The 26,004-nt window shown below is 34.5% G+C and overlaps 3 protein-coding genes across 3 annotated transcripts in view; 2 read left to right on the top strand and 1 right to left on the bottom strand.

Moving 5' to 3' along the window:
- LOC142339090 (transmembrane protein 17B-like) overlaps positions 1 to 26,004 on the top strand; it is a 330,316-nt gene that overhangs the window by 128,642 nt on the left and 175,670 nt on the right. The gene's annotated exons all lie outside the window — the stretch shown is intronic.
- LOC142339091 (ADP-ribosylation factor-like protein 8B) overlaps positions 1 to 26,004 on the top strand; it is a 281,448-nt gene that overhangs the window by 103,084 nt on the left and 152,360 nt on the right. The gene's annotated exons all lie outside the window — the stretch shown is intronic.
- Positions 6,883 to 25,783, bottom strand: LOC142339696 (uncharacterized). The gene is made up of 5 exons (XM_075389917.1): positions 25,526 to 25,783; positions 15,490 to 15,745; positions 8,924 to 9,361; positions 8,233 to 8,461; positions 6,883 to 7,074 (listed from the first exon to the last, which is right to left on the bottom strand). Exons 1-5 carry the CDS (start codon positions 25,781 to 25,783, stop codon positions 6,990 to 6,992), a joined length of 1,266 nt encoding a protein of 421 aa, XP_075246032.1. The 3' UTR covers positions 6,883 to 6,989.

Here is a 26,004-nt window from a genome sequence, read left to right as displayed (position 1 = left end):
GGTAACTGAATTCTAAATTAAAATTCAGCATTTTTCCTTTTTTTCATAAAAAACGGCGACGAATATGCCTATATTGCCCAATTTGTGCAGTTTTACACTTGGTGCACACAGAAAAACTGTTTGCAAAATCTTCTTTTACTCAGCTCTGGGCTACTTGTACTTCCAGTTCCTATGAAAGTTTCCTGCAAATAACCTTTTTGCGGTCTTTCGCTAATTTAAACCAAAATTTCTAAACGCATAGTTTATTTCTGCTATATTTAGATTTTCAATTGCCAAAAAGTTTACTAACTAACATTTTAGAACAATAGCAATTTTAACAGCGGCGCAGTGATACCAAGGCTAGTTTTATTCTCATTTTTGACATTTTACAATGAGAAACTGTTCGGATTGCATTTTCGATCAGTATTTTGGAAAAATTTTCTCATTTTTTTCATCCCAATTACAAATTACAATCGTTTTCTTTATTTGAAGGTTTAATTATTATGAAGTCCGACTATGTTCTATTCTATGTCCAATGAATCAATATTGTGTTCTATGAGTAAAGGACATAATTTGTATGGCTACGACGAATTGTTATTTTAACCTTTAAATGAATTCAGATTTGATAGCATTTGCTCTCTTTTCAGTCTTATGACTAAACCTAATTGATCAATTGTCTAATTTGGTATCTACGAGCAATTGAAAAAACAGTATGAAGCTTTCAGTTGATGCTTTTAGTAAAAAAAACTTGATAAGTATCCAAAATTAAATATATGAGTTTTCAAAAATTTGCTCCTTTTTTAAAAATCAAAGAATTTGACTTGTTTTGGGGTGTGTGGACGCCTGGAAAAGAAATGTCTTTTTTAATCAATTTTATAGGAATTTGAAGCAGGAAATAAAAGCAATGAAAAGATTTGGAGTAAGTTGGGTGCTGAACAAAACAAGAGTGGAGTGGAAAAAAGAGTGGTTTTCCGTTCATACCGTTGTTTCCGAGAGAAACTGCAGTTGAGATGTGAAAAAAGTTCTGTAAGAGAGCGAGTTTTTTGTTCACGTGCGGATTTCTAAAGCACTTTTTTTAATTGAGAGGTTTGTATATGATTTTGTTTTAATCTTAGACTTGTTTTATGTGTCTAAAAGGTTTTGGTAATTAATATTAGTGTTATTTTAATTTGGAGCTTTTTCAGCTATCTTTATCATTTTTAAGCGAATTTGTAAGCAATTTTACTTTTATTTTGTGTGATTGCCTTTCATACCGTTTGGAAGGATATTTTATAATTAGTGAAGCTTTGCATACCGTGTGGTTCTGATTTTGTTGGTATGAAACTTTATTTTTGTTGAGAAATATTACAAAAAATTGAGATATTTAAAAATTAATTTCCTAATGTTTGCTGTCTTTTGTTTTTCTGCTCTTTTTGACGTTTGTTTCCCAGCCTATTATGACTTGATTGTTGTTTTGCATGTTTTTCATTACTCTGATTTGCCTTCAGAAAATTTTTGCTGTCCCTATGTGCCCTCGTAATAAAAGTTTATTCAGTTTTTCTAGTTTTTAAATTCACATTTTTAATAGCTTATTTTGCATGATTTTACTTGAAAATTTTAGAAGTGTTAGATTTTTGGTAGAGACTGTCTTTGGAGTCAATTCTGGAAATCTGTTCTTTTTAAATGGTAATTTTTGTTGGAGTGTACTTATAATAGGACGTGAAATGCGTAAAAACAAAGTGTTTGGGTAAATTGATGATGAAATTTGACGATCAGAGAGAGTGGTTGATTTTCTGTTAAGTTTGGGTTCGTGAGAGAGAAAAAAGAAGGTAGAAAAAATCTCTAAAACCTTTTCATCTCGGGAAGATTTTTTGAAGCATTTTTTTTTGTTTCAAATGCATTTTTTCCGGCTAAAGGTGCTTGTTCGAATCACCTAATTTTATAGTGGTTTGTTAAGCGTTTATAAATATAAGAAAAAAAATATACTTATAGATTTAATATTGATCTTAGTATTTTGTCATGTGGCCGGTTTTTTATCTATCCGTTTTATTCTTCAACTTTTTAAAGTGGGATATTCTAGGGTTAAATTAGTTATTCTTGCTCTTTCGATTGCCTTTTGATTGATTTGGTTTTAACTTGTTATTTTCGTTAATTTTAAAAATAATAGAATATTTATGAGCAAATTTTTCTAGTTTTTTTTGTCGACGTCTTGTGATTTTGCGCGTCTCGCTATAGTTCTCCTTGTTCAATCCTTATTTTTGAATTGTTGTAGAGTCTTTGCTTCTAAAAAGTGCCAATGTTAGCCAGGCAGCGAACTTTCATTGAAATAATTAATCTAAACTACTGAATTTTGTTTGGTATCGCTCTTTGCCTTTTTTGCTCTTTAATATGTTTCTGTCAGAAGTTGGGTAAGTGAAAGCTTGACGAGAAGTGATAAAGTTATTTCAAATTAAATGTCGGAGAGTACCATTTTGGCGGTTTGCAGACATTTTTGTGTTATTTTTTGTAGATTTTATTTTTTTCTTTTTTATCAGATTTTTACGAATTGCTATTCTTTATCCATTTGTTTTCCATTCCTTGTTTTTGTTTATTCAATTTAAATTCTTTGAATTGGGTCAAAACTTGTTCTGCTATGGGTTTCAATTCGTCGAATAAAAATTGATTAGCTTAACTTCATTAACCCGCTTTTTCGACATTTTGCATGAAAGCTTTCTGACTTCTCTAGGCTGGTTTTTTTGCTCGTTTCGTTCAAAAACATTTTAAACAACAGTTGCTCAACCGAGCAATCTGGAATGAACAGAATCAGTATCAGAAAAAAAATCAAAATTAGAAAAGTGATAAACTATAGCTAATGCCCTTTTTTAGGCAAATTTATGTCCGATTCTAGCTGTCCTATCTCGAATATATTGACGCATCGTAGAGAAAAATTAGCATGTCATTTTGTTGGGCTCAAGATGAGCCGGGTCGCAATGTTTATAGTTCTCAAATTTGTTAGCAATTAAATACAGCAATCTCTTAAAAATTTTAAGCAAAAGCTGAAAAGGCAGTGACAAAAACATAGCATTCTTCGGTCGTTAGGTAAAAAAAGATAAATTAATTCTGACTTCAATAACTAGGTATTGTTTTAACTAATGTATTACAAAAATGTTTAAAAATTCAAGAACACGCGAGAATTTGAGTATTGAAAAATGTAACAACGAACATGCTCTAAATTTTTCGTTTTCAACTAGAATCAGTTTTTTGAGGAGGGTTTTTCTGAGTTCAACTTAGTTATCAGATTGGAAGACTAGGCATCATAGAAATCATCTTAAATATATTATATATCTGTAAAATTACGGATGACATAATGAGTTGTCAACAGCTCATCTTATATCATAGTCGACATAGTTGCATTTTGCCGTTACAATGCCATCGTGCAAAAGTTTTCCAGGAAAGCTCTTTCGTTCTTGTTCGGAAAAGAATAAAACTATGTTTCCTCGTTTGACACAAGGTGTTAGTTTTAAAAGAGGTTCAAAATGTTGCAATCAGACTTCACTTCACTGTTTCGTTGAATAAATTAGAAATATTAAAAGAACTTTATACATGAATGGACTGCTGGTTCTGCACACATACCTATAGTAAAGCACAAATATCTAAGTTTCGTTTGAAGCAAAAAAATCCATTGACTCCAAAGTGCGAGCCTGGATCATGATCTCACCATTTTTTGGCTATGTTCATTTAAACCAAAACAATAATTTTGGCTAAACTTTTAAATACGCTCGGAAGCAAAAGGGTATTTTCAAAACATCAAATATCACTTTCTAGTTAGGGCTGTCAATTTGTTCTGAATTTTTTTGTGCAAAGATTGCAGAGTGGACGAAAAAAATCAAAACTCCAGTTTCAGCAAATTTAAGAAGAAACTTGTATGTATGAATCGTTTATACAATGCTACTCTCCTCAAAAAACCATTGTGCTCGTAAAGCAGGCGTTATCAACTTTCTGTGCTCTGATTAAGAATTTCAAGTAAATGAGAAACTCGAAGCCCAAACTTTCATGAACACAATAGATTCAATTCATCAATTTAAAAAACTTAAATAAAAGTGAAATTATTTGAAAACTTCTACTTAATACACTGCCTTAAATTCTTTTGGAGACAATATTTTTAAATCAATTGAAAGTGAACGGCTGCATCTCGGGGAAGAAATCGTAAGATATTGCGAAGCTAATGGATCATAGCAAAATTGACTATGCTTTACTTTCAGTTAATTTGGATTAATTATCGCCGGAAAAACAATGACAATAGAATTGAATTTTGTTTTAAAATACGCAGAGTGCAAAAAACTCAAATACTGAAAAAAACTTGTGTTAAATTTTATCAGAACTTATTAAAATAATTTAAAAAAAAGCTTTTTGGAGGTAAATAAGGATTTGAAAAATAATCTTTGATTGCAGCCAAATGCGTCTTACAAAAGAGTAAAGATGCTTACAGAAATGTAGGACTTCTTAATTGTTCCGACTCGTTTTCTGGAGGGAGGGAAACTGTATACTCAACTGGGTTTTTTTGTTGTCAAATTCCACTGATTGATATATTCGGCGTACAGGACTGTGAATGGTATCACTAGAAAGCTTGTTTAACTTACAAATTCAATATAAAAAGAACTTTTTTGATCATCGCTTTCTCCAAAGAATTACAGAGGTTGATATTTGTGAACGCTGACCTTACTTCCGTTGCTTTGTTCACATTTTTCGTAATTCTTGCTAAAATCTTGACCATTTCTTGCTACGAAATGTAAACGATATTCTTATTGGCTTTACACTTAAGGACATAGGAGCGTTGGTGAAATATTTGCTTCAACTGTTGTGGCAAAATTGGCAGGCAAATTTTAGAAAGATGAGCATTTTTTCCTATTTCATAAAAAACGGCGGCGAACATGCCCATTTAGCCCACTTTGTGCAGTTCTACGCTGGGTGCAGACAAAAAAACTGCCGACACAACCTTCCTTTACTCGGTTATGGGTTTACTGTATCTCAAGTTCCTAAGAACGTTTTTTGCAAATAACATTTTTGCGGCTTTTCGCTAATTTAAACCAAAATTTCTTAACGCATATTTTATTTTTGATGTATTAAGATTTTCGATTACCAAAAAAAATCAAAAACTGACTTTTTAGAACAACTGCTTGTTTAACAGCCGCACAACAATAGTAAGGCCAGTTTTATTCTCATTGTTGAGTTTTGCAATGAAAAATTATTCAGATTGCATTTTCGATCAGCCTTTTTGAAATTTTGTTTCATTTTTTTATACCAATTACAAAACACAAGTTTTCGTTTGAAGGTTCAATTATTATGAGGTCGGCCAATGTTATTTAAAGTTCAATGAAACAATTTTGTGTTTTATGAGTAAAGCACATAATTTGTATGGCACCTACAAACTGTTATCTTAAATTTATAATGAATTCAGATTTGATACCATTTGACGTTCCTTTTTCTTTATATTGACTAAATCTAAATGATCAACTGTCCTGTTCGGTATCTACGAGCTATTAAAGAAACTGTATAAAGCCTTCAGTTGATACTTTTTTTTAAATAAAAACTCGATAAATATCCAATATTAAAATTATGACTTTTAAAAAATTAGCTATTTAGGTAACATTTGGTACTTTTTTCTATTTTAAATAAAAAGCAGCAAGAGCAAGACCGGTCTAGTTATAAAATTTTGGTTATTCAAAATTAATTAGAGTTGTAATGGGGCGCTCGATATAATTTGGCATTTTTTTGTTTGTTACAGACCAGAATGACTTCAGAACCAACTTCAATTATTGACAGGTGAACTTTTGGTGCAAAGGGAGGCCAATGAACAAAAATAACATTTTCTGTCAATCTTATCTCTGCAACCTGTTAGCAAAATCTGAATAAACAAATTGTGCGATTTTTCTCAATTATTTGATCGTTGTCTTAAATGCTATTTTAATAAAATAAATGTTTTTTAGCGTTGATACTACGCGTTTTCATTAAATTTTTATCTTTTCCCATTTTTGAGGTTCTTTTCTGCTGCCTTGTTCGATCATCACACAAATGGCGCATTAATGACGAGTTTTGTATCACATTAATGGGGCTAAATTGAATCGCAGTTGATTATATTCAATGTTTTAGTGAATAGATTTTGATCTCATAGGCTTCGAAACCGTTTTTTTTATAAAATTAACTCTGAATTCTTTTTTTTATTTGTTCTTTTTATAGTAATACAAGATTCCGGATATTGACAGGTCTCAGCAGTTTTCTTTAAAGTTACAAACGAAGACTTTAAATGATTTGAGTTGATAGCTAATTGCTTTCATGACTTAGTTTTTCAGCGTTTTTTTTATCTTTGTTCCTTTTTATTTTTTCTCTACTTGTTAATTATTCTGAATAAAGACAGGTCTCATATCGTTTCCTGTGAAATAGAAGTCATTTGCTTTACCTTATTTTTTATCTGATGCCATTTTGACTTCTTCATTTAGTTTTTTCAACAAATGGATAGACGTTGAGGTTTGGTCGTCAGTAATGATTGTTGCTTCTATTTGATTTTGTTATTTATCTTGTCTCTTACGCTCCTTAATGGCAGTTATCATCGGCCCTCTAAAGAGTTTTCGTTTCATTTGTATAGTGGTTAGGGCTAAAGCGAATTTTTAAATGGATAAATCGACTATTTTTGAACAATAAGTGACTTTTTGAAAGTTTTCTATCTCTTCCGCATTTGATGGATAATTAAGTCAAAAAGACGTTTGAGCGGGTCGGAACTTCATGTGCGAACGCACATTACCGAGCCTCCTCTTAGTTTTTGTGTAGATTATTCTGAATTCCGACATCCTTGATCTGTTAAGTCTACACAGAACTCAAACCCAGCCTGCCTAGGACACTTAAGACCAATCTTTTTCTCTCTGAGAAATATAAGTTCCAAAATTATGTTGGTACCATTCTTTTATAATTGTTTTAGTTCATTATGATACGTCAAATACAATATGTGTCTAATATAAACTATAAACAGCTGTAAGTGGTTCTTCAAGTGTTTGTCCTCAGAAACGATTTTTGAAATTGACGAAAGGGTTTCTGATCATTGTCTGACTGACTGCACCCCGAATGTGGGGTCGTGGGGCTCCTGGTTGCGAACCAATTCCCTTCTCAAAAAATAAAGTAAATTTTGCCTTTTTTTCTCATGTAAAGGGAATGGACAGCCGTTTACTGCAGAGTTTTTCATCGAGTTAAAAAAGTGAGCATTTTAATCATTAGTTTTATTACCCAAAAGATGTGAGCGCATTATAAGTTTTTCTTACGCAAAAATATGAAAATTTGGATCTGTTCTGCACCCACACAATGTTTTATGCCCCCCCCCCCCGTTACAATGTGGTGTTATAAACCACGTTACTAAAATATAGTACGTCCACCTGGGGGTGTAAAAGTTATATGTCCACTAAGCTGGAGGGGGGGGGGGCAGAACAGGTCCCAAAAAGTTAAGTTGTGAAACGCAACTCAATTTTTTTTTAGTTTCTTGATTTTCTGATCACTATAAAATCTTAAAATTGGCATAATTGAATATCGTTAAGCATGTTTTCAATTTTTTATTACATTTTATCGCTCGTTTTTTCGTATTCATTTCTCTTTTAAGATCATATTGGGGGGGGGGCGAATTTTTAAAAAAAAAGTGATACAAAAAATTTATTGCATTCCCGGGTCGAGACCGAATGGTTAACTTGTAAGTTTCAGTCCAAACTGAAAAACACATTGAAAAAAGGCATTTATGACTGATTTGATATTAGAAATTTGCCAGAGTTATATTATAGTTGGACAAAATAAGGAAGCATCAAACAAAGACTATCAGGTCTATGGGGGTTTGAAATTTGCAAGTTCTTACAAGCTAACCATTGGGCCTCGACCGGGGTCCACCTGACTTCTCACTTACTTTTTTTCCTAAATACACTTTGAACATTTGGTGCCCCTTTTGAGTTTCCACAATAAAGAAATTTCCACTATTGCAATTATTTGAATGCATGTGAGTGTATAGCAAAAATCACCGCCTTGAACGTCTGCTAAATTTTCCCACCCCCATAAAATATATTCATCTATATTTCTATGAATGTAAAGGTATAAATCTCAGGGACATATGACTAGTTCCATCTCTTATTAGATGATAACATCAATAATCAATGCTTGCATTAGTTTCTTCGCCCATCTGATGAAAACAAAAAATTGGGTGGAGTGGGAGGGGGTCAAATTCCTCTGTTGAGATTTTTAGGATTTACAAGGGAGGAAAGGGTTCCTCCTGTCGCGCTCATTGTCTGAGGAGAGAGGTTTGACGCCCTCGGTCTTGCTGCCATTTGCGACTGGAGTTGAGACTGTTTGAACTGGGAGAAGTGGCTGGCTGGTGACGACTGGTGGAATTGGGCGGAGGGTGGATTGGCTCCAGGCGGCATGAACGGACTTGGATATCTGGGATCGCCGGTATTGTTGGGCGGCTGGTGGAAGGGGAACCGATGAGATTGAGAGAAGCCTAAATTGATCGGAGCAGTTTTTAATGAGTAAAAAATATGAGGAAAGACTTAACTGAAAACAGTTAAACAAAAGTCTGCGGGTTCATAACGTTAAAACGTTTACGCACCCTATTATGGAAAAAAATACAAGGTAGTGTCATAAATGGTATCGGCGAGGTGAGCAAAGAAAAGATGACAACTCAGTTATCCATAATTTTTTAAAATAAAATTTAATTTTCAGAATTTAAAAAATAAAAATTATCACAGTCTGATCTCGTATTTCAAAAAAGTATGGCAATTGAGCCCTTGACTTGCCTGTTAATAAAACTTATCTCACTCATATATACAAGTAAATATATATTTGTTATTTGTTTACTGAAAGACCTACTGTGAAAAGGACTTATGCTCAAAAATGTGAAGGTTGCTTATTGTAATCCCAAATTTTATTAAACTCCATATTCAATCATAATTTAACAGAGGACCTGGACTTGTGTATGATCCTGTAGAAAATCCTTCATTCCCAACTGATTGCGGATAATAAGAATTGCCGAAACCACCCGACATTCCAGCTCCACCCTGGTTGCCAAAACCATCCCCCCAAAATTGTCCGCCTCCAAGACCACCGCTGTTAGCCATGATGGAAGGCGCACTGTTCACGTGTTGGTCTCCAAAAGCTGACGGAAAACCCGCCGTGTTTGGAAACGAGGATGGGGGCGTGATCAAGTTGATTTGGGGTGGGGGTTTAGCACCGGGGTACAATTCATGCTTCTGGTTCTGGCAGTTTGAACAGTTGTAATCGCATCTCTTTGACTTAAGGAGTTGAGAGAGATTTCTTTGTTTTTTGGATGTTGTCTTTGAAAACCGGCTGTTGTCGTTAGAGTTGTTTGCAGCTGAGTGACTACCTCTCATATTGAATAGGTCTACACTTAAGAGGCAACTAGTTGAAATAAACTGTTGTGTTAAACTTTATTGTGAAGGTAAAAAAACGACTTGAAAATTTTGATGGGAAGATTTTTTCCCGTAAACATTTGCCTTCGTTTAATTGTTTGAACAATCGCATGAGTCTTTTTTGCACTAATATTAGTTTGCACAGTATTTAAAAAGGGGTGGTTTGAACCAATAGAAAGGCGCGAAGCCAACTGTTCCTTTCTATGTGCCTCAAACTTACTCCCTAATTTTTCTAATTGAGATAAAAAAAATGGGAAAATTGTGAACAGATGTAAAAAAAACACAATTTTCTCGAAGACGAATGAAGCCAAAGTCTATTAAACTTTTAGCTAGAAAATGGAACTGTTTCAAATTTAATCAATCTTGTTCAAACCTTTAGATATGAACTGAGTTAAACAATTGCAGTCTATTATTTGTCATTAAAGAATTAACCGAACAACAAAAAAGACGATAAAAAGGGGCAAAAATCACGCATCATCAATCGTGCATCATTTAAGAACAGATGAGACCATCCATTAATGAGATGTGGTAAAAGTGCAAGTGAAAAAAAATGAAATAGGGCAAAATTCATCAACCTTATATGGAAACAAATGCCAACAGTCCGTTTAATCAAAAACTGCACCCCCGCATTTACAAATAAAGAATTTGCATTATGCTTTTAAAGGATTCGTATCAAAAATTTCTGAAAAACGGAAGACAGTCATACTGCGGCACAATAGAATAATCTTTTCTCACTTCACTTCAATTGTTCTTTAGTGCGTTTTCCTTTGCAAAGATATCTGGCAAGTGATTGGACAAAGTTGGTATTAAAAAAATTCCAATGTAACTGGAGAGCAATCGGTGGGAACGCTAACCTCGATATATATTGAAAACTGATTAAAAAAATTGTTTTCTTTTTGATTTCTGCTATTCCCATTTTGTGGGTTTTCTCGCTATTTATCATTTCATTATTATTCTACCAATTTGCCAGTCTTTTTCTTGAAATGAAATAGGTTTTTTGAAGAACACAGTCCGCTGATTATAAGTGAATTGACCAGAAAAAAATTTGCAGAGGTTGTGCTCCTCTTTTTTTTTATTTTTTTGCTCCTCAATTATTTATATAGAAAAATGGAGAAAGGAACATTGATCAATAAAATCTCAAACATCTTTCTCAAAAAAAAGGGGCATTCACAGCTATATGTATGACTATGGTATCAAAATGGGAAAAATAGAAAAACAACAAAATCGGATAAAATTGTAAGAAGCGTTGTTAAATGCTGCAACAAATGAGCTCTGGCAACAAAAGTGTCACAAGCAATAAACTTCAATTCCGTCAATTTACTCAAACATTACAATGTTAAGAGTTTCCCTGAGCATTGCTTGCGAAACAAAAAAAATGCTATGCTTGGCTTTTTTGGCTACAATTTATTTCAAAATTCGGCTATAATATGTCGCCATCAGACCTAAATGATTTTTAAAGTACCAGAAAAACTAGCAACAATTGAAGACTGCGAAAATTAGCGTAAAAAGTTTTAAAACAACAATAAAAGCTCGAAAGAACTGAATTGAGAAAACATTCCGATTGATATCTTCTATGCGCCAGGGACTTTCCAATGACACCACTTACAACCCTGCTGTGATAATTATACTGGTCGGCCAAAGTTGACCAAACAAAAAAAAGCAAAATTGAACATATAATTCCTTCCCCCTTCTTCGTTGATCAGAACAAAAACATCTGATTCTAATAGGAAAATTGGGCGTTTTTTTTCCGTTTTACCTGAAACTATTCTCATCAAATCCCACCGACTTCTGAGAAATGCCGATGGCAACCATAAATATAATTGTAACATGAACAAGGAGGCTCGTTAATGTGCGTTCGCACATGATGTTCCGACCCCCGCCCAACGTTTTGATTTAATAGTATACCAAATGATGAAGAGAAAGAAAAGGTTCAATAATTCACATATCTTTCAACAAACAATTAAGTGAAAAAAAATTCTGGATTAGATATCCGATGAGATTTGCTATCAATGAGAGTACTGGAAAAGACATACACGAAAACAAATGATAGCAAACAATAATTACGACCAAAACTCGATTACTATATTTGAAAAAGAGAAAAAAATAAAAAAGAATCCGATAAAAACCCTGTCTAAACAGATCAACCTGTGCTTCATTAGATGTTCATTGGATAATATATATGACCTCTCAATAATTGCGCCGAGACTTCAAATTGATTGAAACCACTTCGTATCAACTTGGCTCATAAGGAAGGCTAATTTTTACGTCATAGGAAGCAACTGAGACTTGTTATCCGTAATACGTCGGACGATTGCAAACCAATTTGCAAAAACGAAACGAAAAAAAAAATGAATTTAACAGGAACGCGGCGCAGCAACCGCTGAAAACACAGGTTATTCATTTATCAAAAACCATTAATTTTTTTTTACTTTTTCAACACCAATTGGGGCAGCCCAATAACGTGAAAACGTTGAAAAGAAACAAAAAACAACTCTGATTGAGCAAATATCCAAAAATAACACTTTTTTATAAACGTGCGTAGTACTAAAGACAAGAAACCATTAGTTTAAAATAAAACTATTATAGATATTGGATCTTGGTTTCCTGGAAAGACGATGTGACCTATAGTAAAAGAGACCAAGCTATAAAATTGAAAGAAGCAATAAAATTGACAAAGGTAAAAAATCCACTGAATTTTTTTAACAAGTATTTTCAAAAGTTCAAACAAACCATCAGCTTTCAAATTAAAAGAAAAACAAATCAATTTGCATTTGCTCGAGAATCCAATTGTGCTTGTTATTATTGAGACCAAATCATAGGACAACTAACATCAAATCTGGCAAAAACAGCAAAATTGGACTTAATTGAAAATACCACAAACAATTTTTCGAAGCCACAGTGTTGACGCCATTATATCTATGGTACATTAAAAAACATTAAATACTTTAAAGTGACGAAAGCAATTAAATACTTTGTTTTGGTCCCTTTTCATATTATTTGGTTTTTCTGGGGAATAGGTCTTTGTGGAAAAGACAACAAACAGAACCACAAATGTTGACATGAATCAAAAACTCTCATAACTCTACATGTCTAAGCTCTATAGTCATGTTTCAAAAAATAACCAACTGCAAAAAAAAGTTTAGAGCAACAGAAATTTGACGAGCTCGGTCAATACTAAGAATTAGTTACTTGTTAACGACAAAGAGAACAAAAAACGGGAAAAACAAAAATGTTTTCTCTAAAAATTTAACTGAAAGCCTTTAAAACCGTCAGCTATAAACTGAAATCGGGAAATAGTTTCATTATTAGATTTCATTACATAATCGTGGAAGCAATCAAGGCCTATGATTGCCATATATATGCAGAATTGCAGCAAAAAAATGACATTTAGAGGCAAGGAAATCCTCAATTTTTTGGGAAAGCATGGATGCGCAGCCGTTAAAACAATAGGCTATTCACTGAAGTCGTTAAGCAGGTTCTTTTGCGCACTCCTTCAATGCTAATTGGAACTGTCTTTAATGCAATAAGTTGAAAAGAAAAAGTAACAACCCACCAATACAGAAGAATACGCAAAAAATAGGAAGTACAAAATTATTTTATGAATAATTGATAAAAAAATAAATTGAAAATTTATTTTTAATTTTTTTCCTTATGAATTGAAAATTTTTATTATATTTGATTTTTAAATAATAATTAAAAGTTATTAAAACTTTTTAGCTCTAATCCGAGATCAGTAAAAAGATTCGTTTAAAAATAGATCTATAGAAGCAATTAGGGTTTTGACAGGAATATGCCTCACGAAAACGAAAAGAATCACAATTACAGACAAAGACAAAAATCTAAAAACTTTTTTGAGAGAACGGCTTTGCAGTCGTTGAAACTATCAGCTATTCTTGGAAGTTATTGAAAATATTTTTTCATGCGCATTCTTCGAATTCCAATTGGAGCCCTACTTAAACTGATTACTTGGAAATGGAATAAATAACTGTATGAAATACAGGAAAAAATGAAAAAACTCAGAAAACTTTTATGAAATTTCGTAGTAAAAAAGTCAAGAAAATTATCATGGGAAAAATACTATAAAAAGTAGTTTTTCGATCACTTGGAATAAATTTTGCCTTGTATAAACTGAGACTAAGTTACATGTGAACGGAAATAATATTCGAAAACGATAAATTCGAAAACTTCATTAACTTTCTCTTAGAAAAATAATTTTAAATTCATGAGGTATTAGATATCAACTGAAGGTTTTGTATAGGCTCAGCTGCAGCTCTTAAGGAACTCAATTGAACCTTTAATTAATAAAACATAGTCATGAGGCTGCAACAGGGAAGACAAATAATTTCAAAACAAAAAAATTCATTTAAAGCTTACGAAAATACATTGTCAAAGCCATAAGAACTATGAGTTTTTCTCTGAAGACAAACAATTTTTCATATGCTTTTTTTTGTTGTGAATGGGATCTTTCATTGATTGGGTCGTTATTTAACAAAATTCCTGTCAGTAATCAACACAAAAACAAAACTTAGAGAAAAAATTGGAAAAAGAGCGCGCCCTTATTTAATTCGAATAATTATTGATTGTAAGTTCAAATCTAGCCAAGAATTTTCTCAGCGTACAAAAACAATTATTTTTCCATATGTTTGCAAAATAGATCAATTAGCAAATGAAATATTTCAATAAATCACATATAAATGATAAATTTTGTGTAATTTTTCGGCTTACTTTCCAAAAAACCGGCAAACGTTTAATTTTTCAGAAAACCCCTATGGGAAGCAAATGTACAGCTATCGTTTTTGGAGTTTTAAAAGATTGTGGCAGCAGATTTTTGGTCTCTACTTCCCGTAAATTTAAACGAAGTCGGGAAACAAAAGCTTATTTGGAGCCTTTTTTGATTTAAAAAAAGTATCAAATTCGAAAAATTTAGCACAATTATTAACCAAAAAACGTCAGACAAAACAAACTGACAAGCCTTCTCTATCCTTAACCGTAAAACCAATAACATTGTTTTTAACAATATTAACAAGTTTCAGCAAATTTTATAAAATTTTTTCAAAAATTACGGAAAATGTGAATAAAAACAACGGAATTCACTCCTACTGTTTTCAAAAGTTTACACCTCGATAGCTCCCTGTAAAAATCGAAAATTTATTTTCTGCGCTAGACGAGCTTTCTAATGATACCAGTCTAAACTCTTTGATGATTATATCGATCGGCCAAAATTGTCTGAACAAAAAAAACCCAATTAAGTATATAGTTCCTCCCCCCACAAGTGGGTCGAAACAATTATCATGCTGATAAATTCTCTTTCTAATAATTTTAGCAATAGGGTAAAACATTGGGTACAATTGCTTAATACTTAGATAAAGTTTCTACTTTTGGAAGCTCTGTTATTTGAAACAGCTCAACTCAAACTTGGAAATACTTGAAACAATCCTCCTTTGGTCAAAAACTGGTGGCTATAACTTGCATCTCACACATGGAATACAGAAAATGTAATAAGCAATCGTTCTTTTAAGCGGACCCTAAGATTTATTGGCCAACTGATGCCAGCCCAGCCAGAGTAACATTTTGCCCGTTCGACTTCTATTTTGAAAAACTTGGTTTTTGCTAGATTTTTCAAGCATTCCAAGATAGTTTTCTGAAGAATATTTCAAGCATACTTTTAATAATCAAATGAGGTCCACAACCGTTTTTGATAACTTTTTGTTTTAGCCAAACAATTGGCGTTTTTTTACTGGTACAGTAATTTAAACGTGATATATATATGTATATATAAACTGGAAGGTACAGATAAAGCACTAATTGCAAAATAAATGAATATGAATTGTTAAAACCAATCCCATCAATTGAAACTTTGGTTTGATACTAGCATTTAATCGATTAATTGCTTTAGTAACAAATGCTCTTGCAAAACACGTGCTACAAACCCAAAATTTAAAAATTTTCATCCCACGATTGACGCCGACAATTACCGGTTGTCAGTCCAGGGTCGACTCAGGCCATTTTCGGCGGACACATTTTCCACAGCGGCCATTTGAGTCAACCCTTTTGATAACTTAACCTTCTTTTCAAAACTACGAAAAATGTGTCCAGTTGCCTGATTTCTCATCCAGCGCTTTTAGAACTCCGTTCACAATAGTCTGGGCGGGAGTACCCAGATGTGAGGTCCGGACACTTCCGTCACCACCCTCGGACCCAAATGGGTTGCTATTATTAGATCCAGGGTTGAAGTTCACTCCTGCAGCACTCATCACTTTCTGCTGCATTAATGCCGCTTGCTGATTTCGGTTCATTTTCTCCATCTCAATTCTGGGTCTGCATTTGCAGCAGAGAGCTTCAGAGTGAAACTGTTTCTGAAAGCCAGAGCTAGGCACCTCATTTCTCCATTAATTTAGTGTGCTCCCTTGTAGCTTCTTTTCCTTATCTGCCCCCCCCCCCCACTCCTTGATAAGAAAACTTAGAGAAACCTAGAGAAATTTTTTTGATTATGGCAATTCGCCCGCATTAGTCGCCGTTTAGACGGATGTTTGTCCTCAATGAGGAAAATTGGTTTGATGTTTCCCGTCGTATGAAAGATAATCCGATAAGCTTTCAACTGAATTTTCAGCTCGTTTCCAACAGTGAAAGATAAGATTCGTTTGTCGACGGAAAGGAGTTGAAAATTCAATTGAAAGTTAGCTTTTACACTTTTTGACCTGATTGAGCTGCCAGAAAAAAAAAATAAAAAAATGAGCTCGTATTGCAAAATCTCCATTATATAATACATCTTTAGCTTTGAACTTTAAGAGGCGTGAATACTTTCTATAAACATAAAAACTTATTGCTATTTCTGTATTTCAGTGTTTTCTGAGTTAAACAAAATTGGTTTTGGATTGTTTAACAGAACTGCTACAGTTGGAGGTCAGATTATCGCGAGTAAAACGATCCAGGATGAGGTCCCAGACAGAAATCACCTCAGATCAGACCATTCCAGATCTAAATGACCTCTCTCTAATCAGACCGTCAGAGAACAAAATAACCTCTGAATAGATTCAACTGTGCTCTTAGTTTTTTCTGCGCTCAAAGTGCTCTCAAAACTACCTCCGATGGGACGGGACGATTCAGGTTCATTCCACAATCTTTTCTGCGTTTGAGGTGCACTCGAAATGACTTATTATCAAAACCAACTAAGCTTTATGGTCAGACCAAAATACGCTCAAAATCACCTGTTGTCAGTCTCAATTTCGCTCAAAATAAAATCTGATTAGACTCGAGTGCGCTTGAAATTGTCTCTGATGAGACACAAATGCGTGCAAAACAATCTGAGAGAAAAACGTTAAGCAAACCCCTCAGTATTGCTAATTAGATATATTCATTTCACATTAATTGATGCTTTCAGCGAAGAGTTCAACAGACGAAAATCAAAATCTAATAGATAGGAAACGAAAGTCTAAATTTTGAAAACAATCAATTGTTAGTAAGCCGTTGGTTTGTATTTCTGGTGCAATAGCAGAATATACACTGTTTTGATGGAAAAAAAAACGTCGCTATTTGCTAAAGGACCACCAATTACCATGGGCCAAAACTGTTGATTTTGATCAAGACTATCAGACTCTATCATACTCTCCTCTTATTAGAATGAAAATGTGTTTCTGCCTCCAGTCAGAACCAATTTTTGTAAATCAAACAATTACAAAAAATGTTGATTGAAGAAATGGGTCTTTACCATTATACCCCCCCAAGCTTAGTGTTCAGATAATCTATAGCCCCCCAATCATGGTAATTATACCACAATGGGGGTCTATAATTTCATGGGTGGCTATAATGGGAAAGACTCGAAAAAAATTTGCGATAGTGGGAGACACGAAAAATTTACAGTTTCGAACGCAAAAGGTACAGGTGTGCGCTCCAGTGAGTCTGATCAGAGGTCAGTTCCGTCTGGGACGTCTGGCTGAATACCAGCAATTTCTAAGGGCCTAGTGTCATAAAAAGTTTTACCTTAGAAATGTATGCATCAGTCATTTCAACGGTATGATAATTATTGCAATGATTGTTGCCGGCACTATGCGACACACTGCATGGCACATTGATGTTTCTACGTAAATTAATGTTCTGCAGAGATAGTTTCAATCACACTCAGAATTCATTTCCAGAAAGCGCCTATAAATGATTGTTTGAACGTTCGACACTTCTCTAGCCTTTATAGAACTCTAAATCACAATCGTGAAATCATAATTACGTTTTTTTAATTGATTAAACTTCTGCTAATTTTTTTAAAAATTTATTTTGTTAAGCCATTTAAATGAGCTTTATGATCCAAGTCGTTTTTGAGTTTTTATTCTAAGATGTTTTGTTGTTATTTAGTTTAATTGGAATTCTAACCTGGTTAATTCATTTTAACTGCCGAAGTTGATGCTTTGTCTATCATTGCTACTATCTAGTTGCCTAAAATTTGAGACTAGCCATACAGTGTAGCCAAATAGAAATTTGATTGTTTCTGAATTGTTTTCAAAGAATACAGGAGATCTTTTTTCTTGACCTCAGCTGTTTCGTTTCATTTTTTTTGCTCTGTGTTTTTTCATGTATAATTTCTGTTCACTTTTTTAGCAGTACTTTCCCTCTTTTTTTTAATTGTTTGACTTACCCACACTAGGGGTTCAAAATTGCGAGTATAGGACTGCCTCTACGGAGCAACGTATGTCTTAGTATAATTGAAAGTTTTATCTGTAGAATGGCTTCAGTTTTTCTTTTTTCTGGTATCCCTATTTTCATGACCCAGCTAACTTTTTAAAACTTAAGTGTTCTCTTCTCCCCAATGAGAGATGAACAATCTGTTCCAAATAATTCTAAGAAACCACTTGCTATCAAAATATACGCCTAGTTTGTTGTGATTTGTAACAATTCTTTCCTACACTGTGGTTTAGGCTTTCCTTTGTCTTTTTATTGTATCGGGTGAGTTTTCTGGAATCTCGTGAGTAAAAAATGAACTTTCGTTTTTTTTAAATGCCTAAAGATTGTCTTGGATTTCTACGGAACTAAATTGCAAAAGTAATTTTCCGTGCTAAAGAAATGGGCTAAGTCCTGTGAAACACCTAGAAATCTAGGCAAGGATTAATTTTTGGGATCTGTTCTGTCCCCCCCGTCCCCCCGTTTAGTGAGCATTAATTTTTATGAACCCCAGGCGCACGTGCTATTTTCTTACATAGTACCATGCTATATAACAACTTATAATGTGTAAGGGGGGCATAAAAAACACTGGGGGGGGGGGGAAACAGAATAGATCCAATTTTCGTAAGAAGAGCCGGTCAAAGCGTTTCTCAATTCAGCAAGTCAAAAATTTAAACAAGCAAATTAACTGGGGAATAAACAGGCAAATTAACTGGGGAATAAAAGTTTGTTATTTTCGTCAAAAATTTGACCACTCCATTGATCTTCTCATTAAGGATCGTATCCTGTCAGCCGAATTGTTTATCTCAAAAGTTAGCCTAATGAAGCTACAAACAGACATAAGACAATGGGAAAATTTTAAAATGTTTTCTAGTCGCCATAACGCTAGACAGAACAAGAGAACAAATCAAACTATTATAAAAAAGTAAACGAAAACGAAGTGAAGTAACAAATCCTTAATCTTGAAAAGCGTACAAAAATGGAACAAATTGCCCTCTTCAATAAGAACTTTTAACAGTAAAACTTGCTTTAAAAATGTTTTAACCGAGTTTTTGCTCGATCAATCCAAGAAAGTACCCGTTAATAGACAAATAGAAGCATTCAAATCCTATTTTTACCTATGAAAACGAACAGCCACAATTTGAAGATTATTATATTAAACACAATGCTGATTAATTTATATAACATTTTAGATCTGAGTAATTTACATGTTTCAAAAAAATTCTCTGCAAAAATAAATCGATGAAAGAAAAAAATTCTCTTCATTAGCTCTTCATGATACTAGAGTGTATCACGAACCTGTTCGCTTTTACCACGTAAACATGCCGTATTACCAAGATGCGTTTTCAATCCACAATTTGCAGTTAGTTAATATTTAAAAGACATTAAGCACGCATAAATACATGTGTATGTATGAATCCATTGGTTTACGCCGATCATATTTTAAGCCTTATGTAGGCTTTGTTTTTGTCTAGTTCAATTTGTCTTGAGGTGTTCTTCGACTAAATTGGCACTAAGTATATGAAATCCATTTTGTTCTCTAATAGTAGGAAAACTGATTTGTGTAACCTTTTTCCTGCTTGACTTTTCTTACTTTTACTTGTTTACGTTTTTTGCTTGAACTTGTACCCTTTCCATTAAACGCCCTCACTCCCAAGCTTAGTAGCTTAGTGGTAATGTACCATTAACATGCCATAATGAGGGGCTATAATTTCGTGAGAGGGGAGGACCTTTTCCAATTGTTATCCCATCCGCACATTATGCACCACGTGCACGTGTGGGTAGGACCTTTCCCATTAACCCCCCCCCCCACACACACACACACACACACCACCATTAAAATATAGCCCTCTCATTATGGTATCATTACCATGATGGGGGCTATAGGTTATATGATCACTAAGCTGGGGGGCTATAAGGGACAAGACCCGACGCAAAAAACTCACGGGAGGGAATTACAGCTTCGAGGAGGGGTTATAATGAGAAGGTTCTACTTCTTTTCACCCGTATTCATTTAACCCCCTATCATTTAACCCCGATTTCTTCACCCCTCTATCTTTTAACCCCTCTATCATTTCACCCCTCTATCATTTCACCCCCTATCATTTGATCCCGCCAATTATCAGTCGACATTAAAGGCATGTTTTGTCATAATTAAGTGGATAAATTAATCCCACGTTCGGTTGTGAAAGTTTCATATCAAGTCCCACGGGCCGCTGAGGCATGGCCATGGCCTGCGAGGCATGGCCAAATGATTATATTGCTGATTTAACAATCCTTATTTTATAGAAAGATTAAAATCGGGGTGAAATGATAGAGGGGTTAAAAGATAGAGGGGTTAAATGATACAGGGGTGAATAAATCGGGGTTAAATGACAGGGGGTTAAATGAATAGGGGTGAAAAAGCGGGACACCTAATGGGAAATACCCAATTGAAGATCAGTTTAATGTGTATCAGTAACTTCTAGGAAATGAGGCCTGAAATCTCTCGTGGGTAGGTGCGTACCATTTGCACCATTTTTTGTCATTTGGAGATTTCTTGGCACATTGATGTTTCTACGTAAATTAATTTTCTGCAGAGACAGTTTCAATCACACTCAGAATTCATTTCCACAAAGCGCCTATAAATGATTGTTTGAACGTTCGACACTTCTCTAGCGTTTATAGAACTCTAAATCACAGTCGTGAAATCATAATTACGTTTTTTTAATTGATTAAACTTCTGCTAATTTTTTTAAAAATTTATTTTGTTAACCCATTTAAATGAGCTTTATGATCCAAGTCGTTTTTGAGTTTTTATTCTAAGATGTTTTGTTGTTATTTAGTTTAATTGGAATTCTAACCTGGTTAATTCATTTTAACTGCCGAAGTTGATGCTTTGTCTATCATTGCTACTATCTAGTTGCCTAAAATTTGAGACTAGCCATACAGTGTAGCCAAATAGAAATTTGATTGTTTCTGAATTGTTTTCACAGAATACAGGAGATCTTTTTTCTTGACCTCAGCTGTTTCGTTTCATTTTTTTTTGCTCTGTGTTTTTTCATGTATAATTTCTGTTCACTTTTTTAGCAGTACTTTCCCTCTTTTTTTAATTGTTTGACTTACCCACACTAGGGGTTCAAAATTGCGAGTATAGGACTGCCTCTACGGAGCAACGTATGTCTTAGTATAATTGAAAGTTTTATCTGTAGAATGGCTTCAGTTTTTCTTTTTTGTGGTATCCCTATTTTCATGACCCAGCCAACTTTTTAAAATCGGGGTGAAATGATAGAGGGGTTAAAAGATAGAGGGGTTAAATGATACAGGGGTGAATAAATCGGGGTTAAATGACAGGGGGTTAAATGAATAGGGGTGAAAAAGCGGGACACCTAATGGGAAATACCCAATTGAAGATCAGTTTAATGTGTATCAGTAACTTCTAGGAAATGAGGCCTGAAATCTCTCGTGGGTAGGTGCGTACCATTTGCACCATTTTTTGTCATTTGGAGATTTCTTGGCACATTGATGTTTCTACGTAAATTAATTTTCTGCAGAGACAGTTTCAATCACACTCAGAATTCATTTCCACAAAGCGCCTATAAATGATTGTTTGAACGTTCGACACTTCTCTAGCGTTTATAGAACTCTAAATCACAGTCGTGAAATCATAATTACGTTTTTTTAATTGATTAAACTTCTGCTAATTTTTTTAAAAATTTATTTTGTTAAGCCATTTAAATGAGCTTTATGATCCAAGTCGTTTTTGAGTTTTTATTCTAAGATGTTTTGTTGTTATTTAGTTTAATTGGAATTCTAACCTGGTTAATTCATTTTAACTGCCGAAGTTGATGCTTTGTCTATCATTGCTACTATCTAGTTGCCTAAAATTTGAGACTAGCCATACAGTGTAGCCAAATAGAAATTTGATTGTTTCTGAATTGTTTTCAAAGAATACAGGAGATCTTTTTTCTTGACCTCAGCTCTTTCGTTTCATTTTTTTGCTCTGTGTTTTTTCATGTATGATTTCTGTTCACTTTTTTAGCAGTACTTTCCCTCTTTTTTTAATTGTTTGACTTACCCACACTAGGGGTTCAAAATTGCGAGTATAGGACTGCCTCTACGGAGCAACGTATGTCTTAGTATAATTGAAAGTTTTATCTGTAGAATGGCTTCAGTTTTTCTTTTTTGTGGTATCCCTATTTTCATGACCCAGCCAACTTTTTAAAATCGGGGTGAAATGATAGAGGGGTTAAAAGATAGAGGGGTTAAATGATACAGGGGTGAATAAATCGGGGTTAAATGACAGGGGGTTAAATGAATAGGGGTGAAAAAGCGGGACACCTAATGGGAAATACCCAATTGAAGATCAGTTTAATGTGTATCAGTAACTTCTAGGAAATGAGGCCTGAAATCTCTCGTGGGTAGGTGCGTACCATTTGCACCATTTTTTGTCATTTGGAGATTTCTTGGCACATTGATGTTTCTACGTAAATTAATTTTCTGCAGAGACAGTTTCAATCACACTCAGAATTCATTTCCACAAAGCGCCTATAAATGATTGTTTGAACGTTCGACACTTCTCTAGCGTTTATAGAACTCTAAATCACAGTCGTGAAATCATAATTACGTTTTTTTAATTGATTAAACTTCTGCTAATTTTTTTAAAAATTTATTTTGTTAAGCCATTTAAATGAGCTTTATGATCCAAGTCGTTTTTGAGTTTTTATTCTAAGATGTTTTGTTGTTATTTAGTTTAATTGGAATTCTAACCTGGTTAATTCATTTTAACTGCCGAAGTTGATGCTTTGTCTATCATTGCTACTATCTAGTTGCCTAAAATTTGAGACTAGCCATACAGTGTAGCCAAATAGAAATTTGATTGTTTCTGAATTGTTTTCAAAGAATACAGGAGATCTTTTTTCTTGACCTCAGCTCTTTCGTTTCATTTTTTTGCTCTGTGTTTTTTCATGTATGATTTCTGTTCACTTTTTTAGCAGTACTTTCCCTCTTTTTTTAATTGTTTGAATTACCCACACTAGGGTTCAAAATTGCGAGTATAGGACTGCCTCTACGGAGCAACGTATGTCTTAGTATAATTGAAAGTTTTATCTGTAGAATGGCTTCAGTTTTTCTCTTTTGTCGTATCCCTATTTTCATGACCCAGCCAACTTTTCAAAACTTAAGTGTTCTCTTCTCCCCAATGAGAGATGCACAATCTGTTCCAAATAATTCTAAGAAACCACTTGCTATCAAAATATTCGCCTAGTTTGTTGTGATTTGTAACAATTCTTTCCTACTCTGTGGCTTAGGCTTTCCTTTGTCTTTTTATTGTATCAGGTGAGTTTTCTGGAATCTCGTGAGTATAAAATGAACTTTCGTTTTTTTAAATGCCTAAAGATTCTCTTGGATTTCTACGGAACTAAATTGCAAAAGTAATTTTCCGTGCTAAAGAAATGGGCTAAGTCCTGTGAAACACCTAGAAATCTAGGCAAGGATTAATTTTTGGGATCTGTTCTGTCCCCCCCGTCCCCCCGTTTAGTGAGCATTAATTTTTATGAACCCCAGGCGCACGTGCTATTTTCTTACATAGTACCATGCTATATAACAACTTATAATGTGTAAGGGGGGCATAAAAAACACTGGGGGGGGGGGAAACAGAATAGATCCAATTTTCGTAAGAAGAGCCGGTCAAAGCGTTTCTCAATTCAGCAAGTCAAAAATTTAAACCTGCAAATTAACTGGGGAATAAACAGGCAAATTAACTGGGGAATAAAAGTTTGTTATTTTCGTCAAAAATTTGACCACTCCATTGATCTTCTCATTATGGATCGTATCCTGTCAGCCGAATCGTTTATCTCAAAAGTTAGCCTAATGAAGCTACAAACAGACATAAGACAATGGGAAAATTTTAAAATGTTTTCTAGTCGCCATAACGCTAGACAGAACAAGAGAACAAATCAAATTATTATAAAAAAGTAAACGAAAACGAAGTGAAGTAACAAATCCTTAATCTTGAAAAGCGTTCAAAAATGGAACAAATTGCCCTCTTCAATAAGAACTTTTAACAGTAAAACTTGCTTTAAAAATGTTTTAACCGAGTTTTTGCTCGATCAACCCAAGAAAGTACCCGTTAATAGACAAATAGGAGCATTCAAATCCTATTTTTACCTATGAAAACGAACAGCCACAATTTGAAGATTATTATATTAATAACAATGCTGATTAATTTATATAACATTTTAGATCTGAGTAATTTACATGTTTCAAAAAAATTCTCTGCAAAAATTAGTCGATGAAAGAAAAAAATTCTCTTCATTAGCTCTTCATGGTACTAGAGTGTATCACGAACCTGTTCGCTTTTACCACGTAAACATGCCGTATTACCAAGATGCGTTTTCAATCCACAATTTGCAGTTAGTTAATATTTAAAAGACATTAAGCACGCATAAATACATGTGTATGTATGAATCCATTGGTTTACGCCGATCATATTTTAAGCCTTATGTAGGCTTTGTTTTTGTCTAGTTCAATTTGTCTTGAGGTGTTCTTCGACTAAATTGGCACTAAGTATATGAAATCCATTTTTTTCTCTAATAGTGTAGGAAAACTGATTTGAGTAACAACCTTTTTACTGCTTGACTTTTCTTACTTTTACTTGTTTACGTTTTTTGCTTGAACTTGGACCCTTTCCATTAAACGCCCTCACTCCCAAGCTTAGTAGCTTAGTGGTAATGTACCATTAACATTTCATAATGAGGGGCTATAATTTCGTGAGAGGGGAGGACCTTTTCCATTTGTTATCCCCACCCGCACGTTATGCACCACGTGCACGTGCGGGCAGGACCTTTCCCATTAACCCCCCCCCCCCCCCACACACACACACCACCATGAAATTATAGCCCCCTCATTATGGTATCATTACCATGATGGGGGCTATAGGTTATCTGATCACTAAGCTGGGGGGGGGGGGGGCTATAAGGGACAAGACCCGACGCAAAATAACCACGGGAGGGAATTACAGCTTCGAGGAGGGGTTATAATGAGAAGGTTCTACTTCTTTTCACCCCTATTCATTTAACCCCCTATCATTTAACCCCGATTTATTCACCCCTCTATCATTTAACCCCTCCATCATTTCACCCCTCTATCATTTCATCCCGCCAATTATCAGTCGACATTAAAGGCATGTTTTGTCATAATTAAGTGGATAAATTAATCCCACGTTCGGTTGTGATAGTTTCATATCAAGTCCCACGGGCCGCTGAGGCATGGCCATGGCCTGCGAGGCATGGCCAAATGATTATATTGCTGATTTAACAATCCTTATTTTATAGAAAGATTAAAATCGGGGTGAAATGATAGAGGGGTTAAAAGATAGAGGGGTTAAATGATACAGGGGTGAATAAATCTGGGTTAAATGAATAGGGGTGAAAAAGCGGGACACCTAATGAGAAATACCCAAATGAAGATCAGTTTAATGTGTATCAGTAACTTCTAGGAAATGAGGCCTGAAATCTCTCGTGGTGTTCGCATGAAATCAAATGTTTATCTGAGTTGCTGCACAGATTGACAGAGGAGCTCATTTCTTGCAGTGAATCTGCAGAGTATCCTGACGATGACTTGTCCGAAGTAAAACTGGTGTCGGAACTGGTAGAGTTGTGGCTCCTTCCGTCCTTACTCACTCCTCGGTTAGATCTCTTTTTTGAGCTGCTACTGCTTCGCAAGTTTGATGATGCTTTTCTATAGGTTTTCTGGGTCTTTCCCATTATATCCCCCCATGAAAATATAGCCCCCCCCCCCCATTATGGTATAATTACCATGATGGGGGGGGGGTTATAGGTTGTCTGACCACTACCATTCCTGACCATTCCCTCCCAACCCCCCCCCCCCCCCCCCCCCCGTAGCTAAGTAGGTGCGTACCATTTGCACCATTTTTGGTCATTTGGAGATTTCTTGAGCGCTCAAACATTAATCGGGGTCTTTCCCA

The sequence above is a fragment of the Convolutriloba macropyga genome, chromosome 5 (assembly GCF_964194025.1).
Source record: "Convolutriloba macropyga chromosome 5, txConMacr16.3, whole genome shotgun sequence".
Taxonomy (NCBI): Eukaryota; Metazoa; Xenacoelomorpha; order Acoela; family Convolutidae; genus Convolutriloba; species Convolutriloba macropyga.
The sequence above is the reverse complement of the archived record's forward strand: the minus strand, read 5'-3'. Positions and strand labels throughout refer to the sequence as shown.